The sequence below is a fragment of the Venustampulla echinocandica genome (genome assembly GCF_003357145.1).
Source record: "Venustampulla echinocandica strain BP 5553 chromosome Unknown scaffold_7, whole genome shotgun sequence".
Taxonomy (NCBI): Eukaryota; Fungi; Ascomycota; class Leotiomycetes; order Helotiales; family Pleuroascaceae; genus Venustampulla; species Venustampulla echinocandica.
Window position 1 is genome coordinate 732,377 of NW_022474212.1, and position 10,427 is coordinate 742,803.

At 48.2% G+C, this 10,427-nt stretch overlaps 2 protein-coding genes across 2 annotated transcripts; one reads left to right on the plus strand and one right to left on the minus strand.

Moving 5' to 3' along the window:
• Positions 1–2,313: 2,313 nt before the first annotated feature.
• On the plus strand, positions 2,314–3,216 carry BP5553_08174 (uncharacterized protein; the record flags this gene model as incomplete). Its single annotated transcript, XM_032016797.1, has 1 exon — positions 2,314–3,216. One exon carries the CDS (start codon positions 2,314–2,316, stop codon positions 3,214–3,216), a length of 903 nt encoding a protein of 300 aa, XP_031867088.1.
• Positions 3,217–8,291: 5,075 nt separating this feature from the next.
• On the minus strand, positions 8,292–9,753 carry BP5553_08175 (Uncharacterized protein; the record flags this gene model as incomplete). The annotated part of the gene is made up of 4 exons (XM_032016798.1): positions 8,292–8,702; positions 8,769–9,253; positions 9,306–9,458; positions 9,507–9,753. 4 exons carry the CDS (start codon positions 9,751–9,753, stop codon positions 8,292–8,294), a joined length of 1,296 nt encoding a protein of 431 aa, XP_031867089.1.
• Positions 9,754–10,427: the final 674 nt, after the last annotated feature.

The window sequence follows — 10,427 nt, forward strand, 5'->3', positions numbered from 1 at the left end:
ATGGAATATTGAATATTGGATAGGTATTTTGAATAATGGCGGAGGAGAGGAGCGCAAAGTGATCTGGAGTTGGGGTTGGAGTATACGAGTACAAGGTTTGGGCTGTGTTGGCGAGGCAAGTTCCAGGTCCTTGTTCCCAGCATCCATCAATCACAACCGCAACCCACAACCAACAACCAGGTCGCCGCAGTCGAGACAGCAACGAGCAACGAGGCGGAGCATCCGACGTCGCGCATCACCATTCTTGCATTCGCCGGACACAAGGATGATCCTCAAAGTCGTCATCGAGATACTTCTTATCTATTCTTACAGAGTGCGTGGTACTGATGGTTCTGTGCGGATTACACTGTACCTACCGTACCTACTCCTGCTTCCTTTGTTCTGCTCTACTTACTACGTATATTGGACAGATTCGTTGCTTTTCCCCATTTTGCAGCTGGTGTCTGGACGAAAAGCCCTCGCATCGCACTTGATGGATGCCACGGCCATGCACTTAGCTCTAGGGCGGGATGCAGTGTGATGCGGATGCTCCAAGTTTAGATATTGGATGACCATCTCGCCCTTCCTGTCCTTCATCATCCGCCCAGAGCTCGTTTCGCAGCGTTCTTGATATGGCATTTCCACAAAGTCAGCCAGTGATGATAATAATGGATGCCACCTGTTGACATTGTCATGGTCCGCTCGAACGACCAGCCTGATATCGGGGACCCCAAACAGGTCCTCAGGTCTTCCGCCTTCAGCGTCCAGGTCTCCATGGCAATCCAATTCGCGGGCTTGATCCCTTTGGGGCGACCACCCGCTTCGGACTTGTCAGAAATAGCGTCCGCAACCAATCATCTGTGACATCTGACGCCGTCGACGCATTCTGGGCCTCACGAAACACTTCCTCTCCTCTTCTTCAACGCTCACGAATGCCATACTGCTACACAGAGGAAGTCCAGCGGCCACCGAGACCGAAAGATTACCGCCATTGTTTGCGGTAGCTCCTTCGCAGCTGTTGATATTGAATTCAGCCGTCGGTAGCCAAGAAGGAAGTCCGTTAGAAGTTTCGAGGTTACAGCATCAAGCAATGTTTCGGCGCCTTGGCCATACTTCACAGGACCCCACGAGTCGGACCAAGCTCCACAAGCTCCATCGCGCGACAGGGACAGCTAATTCATGCACCACCACGATGCCAGTACAGGCGCCATTTTCTGTTTCCACTTGCCGAGTTGGCTGCGACACAAGATGCAACATATAGCGATGCCATACTCACAGACCTTTTGCCTCATTCTTTAGATGCGCTCTGGAGGCACGTCTATTTCTCTGCGCGTTTCATCGCGCAATATCCTACGGGGATATCCTACCGCGCAAGTTACATCCTAAAATACACAGCCATAGCGTTTGTGCGACCTCGTCGCGATCAAGAACCATGTGTTCAATAGGTGGGGGGGGGGGGAATATTAGTATTTCATCGATAAATATACGGGCAGCAACTCAAGCAAAGCACAACTGGGCTGGCCAAAGATAAGTACAACAGAACAGTACATACGATTCGGCCTTGGTCGCAATCCCCAAATCTTGCGCCGTTTTGTACCACGTGATGCATCTCTATTCTGGGCTTGGCATTGGAGGCTCACTTCTTGCAGTTGCTATTACTCGAGTACGAAGTATGTATTTGGTAGAGGGCATGACAAGCCTTTGCACTTCTAGGATACCATCACAAAGTGCATGTCTACCGTCCAATCCGAATAATAAATGCTTTCATTGCACGGCATCACAAGGAACCAGGGGAGATTGGAAGTTGTCACACTAGTTATCGACCATCAACGACACCAAAATTCCAAGAGCCTTGATATTAGTTAATATCTCGGCGCCCTGACTAGGACAAAGCATCTAGTCCCGGTACCACTCAATTACCTATTCTCCTATTGTTGTCTCCGATCTGCAGCCCGGCTAATATAGATTCGATAAGCGCCCGAGAATAATAATACTAATAGGGGGGCCAGGTTACGCTGGGTGCCAAGCGGTCCATCCTTCTGGAGGCTGAACCCTGGAATCGCAATTTCGGACAAAGTCAAAACACACCAATCTAGCCATTGAGCAATCTCTGGCCGAGGCGCCAGCATCCCCAGACTACCCCCCGCACGAGACTGTGCCCTCATTAAACAGAAACCAACCTAAAATAAGGTTGGTAGATAATACTGCGCATCGCAGCTTTTCTCCATTTTTCTCTTCCAGTCTTTAGTCAGTCTTCACTGTCAGTCGTTCACTCCTTTTCGGTCTAACAAGACTCCCACGCTCCTTAATTTCTATATAATCCTAATCGTCACAATGCGCTCCCCTTCTATTCCAAGTCTAAGCGCGCTGCTTCTTCTATCAGGCGCATCGACCGCGCTCGCCACGAAGATTAGCGTCCCTTCGACCATTGCCGCTGGCGCAGAAGTGACTGTTACGATCCCCAGCGACCTCATCAAGGGCTTCGACAATTTCCGCGTCTATCTCTCAACGACCCCGCCAGGATGGGCGTCTGCAGCGGTCTGCTACCTTGTCAACTCGACCCCTATCAATACCGAGTCTCTCAAGGTGCAAATCCCACCCACAGTCGGACCTAGCGGGAAGACATATTCCATCGCCGCCAGGGGTTTCAATGGAGATGGCAAGAAGAGTGATTCTGCAGGTTTCCAAAGCAGCAACGACTTCGAACTCACGGGCGGTACAGGCCAATGGTCTGAACAAGAGCTTCAGGGTTTCTCCATGAGCAATCCGGATACCATCCCCTGCGGATCTTACGGTTGCATTAAGGACTGCAACACGAAGTTCTTGACAGACGACATCAGGAAGGCGGGTATTAATGCCTACAAACCGGCTTACGAGTGCTTTGCTGCTTGCCCGGGTGTCAAACTCCCTAGTTGGGAAGTTGTGCTCGCCCAGTCTGGCGCAGCACCCTCCAGCTCGTCGGCGGTGGCTAGCTCGACCAGCGCTGTAGCTTCGTCCACAGTGGCCCCAGCCCCTACGAATAACACCACTGCATATACAAATTGCACTTCAACTGCCTACGTCCCATCTTCAACCGCGCAGTCAAACACAACTTCGCTCAAGACCCCGGGCGCGCCCACTGCCGTTCCCACCGCCCCTTCAGCTCCAGCACCACCCGCTAATGCCGCCTCGAGCATTCAAATCTCAGCTACGTTATTATTTGCAGGCATCATGGGCCTAGTCGCCTTCCAACTGTAAGGAGTTAACATGTTATTACACGCCGTCACTGAAATAATGTACCATGGGATGCCGAGTATGCTCGTGATACCCCTTTCGGCCCTTGGTGCCCTGTATATACAGTCAAAACAGACATTACTTAATGCGGATATGGTCTTTCTGACACATTGTTTCACTGGAGGGAGGTTCTTGAGGAGGAAGGATGGCGTTTGGTGAATGAAGGAAATGACGATGATACCCTTGGAGAGAAAGGGGATGCTTGGTGATGTTATTCAAATTTTAAATTATAATATGAGGATTATTCATTCCCGATGCTCATATCCAAAATCATCCCAGTTTGTCTCATGATATATGACGTTTCAGCCTTGCAATATAGCTTCTCGGGTGAATATGTTTTGCCAAAATTCTGCTACCCGCAAGAGATTCCTATTGCGCCAAGACTAAATTGTTCCTGTACGTTATTTATAAGTAGAAATTTAAGAGCAAGGCCACTATCTGTGAAAGTGCCTGTCGAAGGCTATTAAGGATTAGAGTGGAATGAAGATGTATTCTCTAGCTACGAAGTCGTGGCCGGGATATTTAACTATGGGAATGTGCGTGGTGCTAAGCCCGAATAGATAAAGCGTAGCATCCAGTGAATGGATATCCGATAGTGCCTTTGATATCCCTTTGATGTATTGATTTGGGATCATTCTTCAAGTAATTCTTAAGTTCGTGTTGTGCCGATTACCCCCGCTCCTACGCTGTAGTCGTTGACGGCTTCAACCACCTTCGGGTATTACCTACTCGAGTAAGTAATCTTAATCTCCAGAGATCCATAGTAAATGCTCTAAAATCTAGGTCCGCCTCTCGCTGTAAAATATGCTCACCGAGTTCTCTAATCGCTTCAGGATTAGAAAACGGCGGCCGAAAATTTTGGGGAATAAATCTTGTATTGATAAACGCAATCTCCTTGATTTTCCAAGCTGCAGGGGCAGATAACAGTGGACTAGCACCGAATCCCTGAGGTCAGATCAGGCTATGCCTATAGTTTCGGATACAGAAGGTTGGTTGAATGAGCTCATCTAGACCTTACGGACTGCAGCGAAGCTTTCTCTCCGGTCCGTTATATTCTGGGAGATTGTAGATATTGCGGCATACCGAAGTGATTGAAGATGTCGTATCGGATGGACGCAGAATGGGTGCAATTCGCCTAGGGTCGACATAGGTTTCCACATAGCCTCACAGTGTAATGGCTGTCCTCTCCCCGGTTGTTTAGTGCCTCAACCAAGGCATTATCTCGTTCCATCACAAAAGTCCGTCCATGAGTTCCGTCCATGAGTTCCGTCCATGAGTTCCGCCCATGAGTCAGTCATCTTTGACACAATTCCCGCCTCCTCATTGTCCGATTATGGCAGCTCTCCTTGAGGGTCTGGTAATACCGCCCACTACTCCACATAGATATAATCTCTTTCTACTTCCGATTTTGCCCAATATTTGAAATTATTATCCGGCACATGTCTCTTCGCACCAGAACCCCGTTTTACGTCCAGTTGGATGCATAGAGGTGTGTATCCCGTTATAGTTCGATTGTCCATATCAAGCGGGAGTTGAAGTATGACTCGTAGTCGTGCCCATACCTTAGCAGTGTACATGGACCGTAGTCTCTAATACCTGAAGTTGTAGGTGTTGACGATTGCCTCAAGTTTATGTTTTGATTCTCGAGCTTCTTGAACCGAGCATCGTACTCGACCCGCTAAGCATTAACATAAGCCTCATGTTTAACCGCGGCATACCTATTAAAATATTCGTATCAAACAAAAGCAGATCAATCTCCGTTAGGCGGACCAGCAGTTGGACGAATTTTTAAAGAATCGGCTGACTATAGTATTCTTGGAATAGTTGGTGCCACACGTAATGGCAACACAGCCGTTTCGTCGCCCACGTCCCAAATCATACCAAAGTTGTTGGGCCGGACGGCGCGATCGTCGCACCTCCAATATCGCAAATATATAACCAACTTGTAGGGCTTCGGAAGTGAGGATTTCGAGACAATGTATATAAATCTAACTCTGAAGCGGGCCTCGACTAGCATGGGTATACGAGTATATATGGACGGAGATGCAATGCGTCCCATATAATCCGAGCACCAGTATTTAGATTGGACAATTCTAACGTGATCACCGATTGGAGTGCGGTTCGTGGCGTCAATGGCTGGTCTTTGTCATGTCCATGGATAACAACACCGAAGACGGTGCCTGTGAGACAGAATAAAGTATTACATGCCCTCGGATTCCAATGCGAAGGTATCCTTCCCGGTGGATGAAGTCCTGATAGACTCTCCTTCGTTTTCATCATCTTCTTCGTCTTCCGCTTTCTCTTCTTCGTTCTTCTTAGAGTTGGTTTCTATTGTTGACATATTGAACTCCAAGCTGACCATATCCATGTTCGATGATTATCTATCTATCAGTAACATGCCTTGTCCCACGTCTTATATGAAGGATCTGGTACAGCTGGATTTCTGGATCGTTGCTCATTCGTAGGGTGTTATATTGGTGGCACCCAACGTAGAATGGCTCGAATGGGATCGTTCCGCCAATAATAAGGAGCGGACCAATGTTTTTTCTTTGGCCCCTTCGCAACTCTCTTCGTCATGTTCTCTTTCTGCAAGGCTCTCGTAGCTTGGGCTTCCTACTTCGGTGAAGTTCGATGGTAGTCCATGAGTCAGATAGATTCGTATTGGATTTGGATAGCCGCTCTCTTCAACTCATCTACCACAAGCGTAGATAGGAAATTAAAATTTCCCTCAAGTGCTAGGTGCATAGAGGTATGACCGTAGGTAGGCTATTTTTATAGTCGTTGTAACTTTAGCAATCAATGGATGGTCGTCTGTGATATATCCGTAATGTGTGGGTGTGATGCGGAATGTCTAAGCATAGCCGGAAGAGATATCGTGTCTGGCTGGTGTGATTCGGTTTGAGATGACTCCCTCGGCCCCTTGGGCTATGTCAACTAGCGACCATATTCCTCCTCCTCGCCAAGTTCCTCGTGGTAATGTATGTTTCAAAGGTCCGGTATGCATCCGCAACATTGAAATTTCCCGGTTATAAAGTGGGATACACGAAGATTTAGAGCAGGCAAATAGCTACTCTGGTTCTTGCTTCCGAGGTTACTACCACATAAGTCGAGGCAGAGTCGAGGCAGACATAGGCGTAGAGGCATCTAGACCAGCTAGTGCTTTCGCTTGTCATTCACCAAGGCCAATCTTCATCCATAGTAGGTGAATGAGCTCTGTGGACAGTTGAAGAATAGGAAATTCCTGAAAGTTGAGATCGTTGACTTCTCACGGCAGGCCTGAAGCCCATAGTTGGAGATGCTGTGGTAACATTGCTTTGCAATGTGTACCATTGCCAAAGCAGCTTAGTTATTGAAAACTCCGCTTTGGAGTCAGTTGACATAACGTAACACCTCTTGAAGTGTCACTCCTTTGTGTATCCTCGCCAGGTCTGGCTTCCCCTTCGCACCTGGTTGCCTAGCGCCATTGATAAAGAGACACATATATTCCCAGCCACAGATGCATATATATGTCTCCAGCGTAGATGAGCTGCCCTCTGCCATCGTTTTCCACTGGCCCGATCCTACCGTTTCACAGTAGGAGCTTGCATTTTCTGGTGTTTCTTCTGAACAGTAAGCCCCGGTTTCCAGTACAGACTGGATGCTTCTGGGATTCTGGATATTATTAAGAACGAATAGACAGGTTCTTATACCCCCTGGCCATGGCGATATGCGTACATGATGTGCACTGTGTGGCACATTTTTAGTCTGGTTTCTGACTTCTGTTGGTTTTAACCACCGCGATGACCTTGAGGAAACGGATGTTGAAACAAATGGCATGCTGTTATGGTTTTCGCCATTAGAAGTACGCATATCCATGATTGGTGATATTGTTTCGTTGCGAGTCTCTGATGTTTCTTAAGTTCGTTGTTGATCCTGAATCGCCAATCGATGGCCCCGCCGATATCGCGGGTTGGGATTGGCCTCGACATTCATACCCCCCTTATAGCTGCGAATGTCCACCTAATTCTGTTAGAAAGAGTTAGAATAATTCTTGCTCTGAGATGATAATTCCACTTACAGGTAATGGGACATACTTGATGCGCCCGTGGGCATGTTGGTAGGCACACTATCCTCAGATAGGGTTGGTGTAGGTTATGGCACGAAAGCATGTGCGGTGATTGTGTTGCTATCGCGACGTGTCTACGACGTCCGCAGGCTACTCAAGCCATGACGTAACATACTTTCAGGCAGCAAAGTAATGCTCATCGCGCGAGTTGAGCTTCCGCTGTGTTCCCCTTGTAGCCAGTATTCCTCATGGGATGGAGGTGGAATGTGTGAGGAGGCAGTGGAGTACCATAGGATTGATACCTGCAACTCCATAGAAACATCCGCTTTGCAAGTTGGACCACATCTTCGCACCATCATATGCTTTGCATCCGCAGCATAACCACCCTTGATAGGGTTTACTACTACCAAAGCAAATGAATGTGGCAGCAACGAGTGCGGAACCTGCAAGCACTTGGCTCACGAGTGGGTCAATTGCAGGCCATCTGCCTTTTAGATTAGAAAGTTTCTAGTAGCAAAACGGCGAAACAAAAGTACAAGAACCGCCAGGACAGAGGAGCCGAAGAAAAGAGGGAGCAGGTGGGTATACCAAATACATGTATATTTTCTTTGAATCCAAGGACAACTGAATAACTGTGGTATGAGAAGTCTCTTTCATATCCCTTTTGGTGGCAGTGACTGGTTGATGTCCTGTTACGTAGTAGAGCACATATATGATGTATTTTTAATAGCGATAAGGAAGTGGCGAGCGGATGGATGGCTAGCAGAGGGGGGATAGAGCAAACACCAAATTCCAAATGCGACTGTATATAAAAGGGGGTTAAGCGAGAACAAACAAACGGCGGCAGGAATAAAGTAAAGCCGATAGGAGAAGTGAATCAAATTAAAAGGTGGAGTGATAGCTATCGCCTAGAAGGACTCATTACCGACTATATAACCGTATAAGCGCCTATCCGCACGGGAGTCTGAGCCATTTTCTGTACCTTCCCGAGGCCCTAAAATGGATACGCCCTGACCTCGTCCTCCTTCTCCAAATCCAGCCCCGCCTCTACTTGCGCTTGGTGCTTTCGATCCAGATACTCTAAAAGTACCTCCTCGTAGCGCTCCTTTCCTTTATACTTACTCACATCATCGCCCCAGCTCCTAATTGCGCTTGCCAACCTACCAGGGACATAAGGCTCTTCGGAAACCTCCGTAATTGGTTCGAAATATGTGCGGATTGTGAAGACTACACCACCGCTTCGCGGCAAACGACGCAATGTCTGGCGCTCGGAACGGAAATAATGGTGTTCGATGGCCTTGTTTTTCTCGGCAGTGAACCAACCTGCTTTCCCGGGCCAGCTGTCTTCGTCGCCAATGGACGAAGACCACGGAAGTGAGTCGTCTACTTGCAGGAAGTAGTTATTCTAGTTACAGCGTGGCATGTCAACATGCGCCACCAGGCATCAAACGGATGTTAAAAGGAGGCTTACGCGCTGCACTGGCCCGTTTGGCTCGACCCTCCTAAAGAAATTCGTCATTCCTTTCTCCAACTTTGCCTTGAATCCTGGTACGTTTCCCGAGGTATGAATCTCGCTCAGTGGCATACCGAGTTTATCTTCTAGCCTCCAGAACCCAGCGAGTAAGATGGCGCCAGCGAGGAGGTAGTACTGGCCGTCCTCTTTCTCGAACATGATAGCAAGGTCATCTTGGACCATACGCGCGGCCATCTGCATCGGGTCTTCCACTAAAGGCCGTTCGTTAATGTTGAATATCTCACCAGTGAGCAGATTGTTCATCCCGACTGGAGTCCGTTCGAATAGAGAGGGGTATCTTTCCGGAAGATACGCGCAGAATTCTTCAAGGAGCTCAACGGCGCCATCAAATGCTGCGGGCTCCGTGTAGCAACATCGAGAGCCACGGTCAATAATCCGTTTGGCTTTATCCCCATGAAACTTCATGTACTGATTGTCCAGCTCTTTCTTGCGTCAGCCAAAGTCCCCGCGCGTACCAACAAACGAGCTACTAACCTATCCACTCATCCCAAGGCATATTCCGAAGCCCCATAGTGATGTGATAAGCACCATATCTGAATGGGCGGTATGGATTCGGCTTGGTTGTGTGGACATCCCAATCCCGCGCTGGGCGCGCGTATGGTCTTCTGAATTCCACAGGTATCCAAACTGTCCAATCTTTAGTAGATGTTCAAAGTTGGATAATCTGGCTCCAACCTCCAGGCTTTCTTTCCCGCGCCTTCAGGCGCTTTCTAGTGGGTGTTTCTAAGTCTGGACTCGCTCCATTCCTCTGCATCAAGTTCTTGACGACCCTAGCAGCAACAACAACTAGCCAAACAGTGAGACAAGCAAACGCGACTACACAAACGCGAGATTTGGGAATTTGAACGATGGATTGAAGTTCTGGCTGCCCGGCAAGATGCTGCGCCCATTCTCGGCACTTTTGCATTCCTTTCCCGTTCATTGTCGCCTCTGACGTTGTTTTGAGACTGGGGTATCACAAGAAAAAGAGTCGCAAGAAGGTTTAATTGATGAAGGCAAAGGAAGATGATTGAGAGGCAGGATAGTATACAACAAATGAAATAGTTCGCGAGGGATTGGTTAAGAGGGTCAGTGAACTACTACCCCGCCACTACATGGGATGAGGTTGAGTTGAAGGGTTGAGCCTTATCGCATGGGAGAAGGGATCTTTTGTCCTTTTTCGGATTAGGGCAGCCATCATCAACCAACAAGAGCCCTGCCGACGGCGAAAGGAGACCACATCAGGAGAAGTTCTTCCAAGACTGTTTTAAAATTTGATTTTGATAACCTGTCAACATTGTGGGACACTGCCTCACTAGATGGTTTGGGCTTTTGAAGCAGTTTTAAAATCAGGCCGCGAGTTTGAGCCAGTGCTCGGCCGCTCACCGGGCCACAAAAAGCAACCAAGCAGCGAGGTTAGATCTCAAAACACTCATATGTCATGATCTCGCTCTGATTGCATCCACCAACCTGCAAGTAATATGAGTTTGCACGCGACACCGCCCATGAGCCTTCCATGGATGTTCATATCTTGGTGGTATCTTAGCACCAGTTGCTGGGTCTGTAAGCACAGAAGGGTATACAATAATTTTACACTTCATGAGGGATCATCAATCA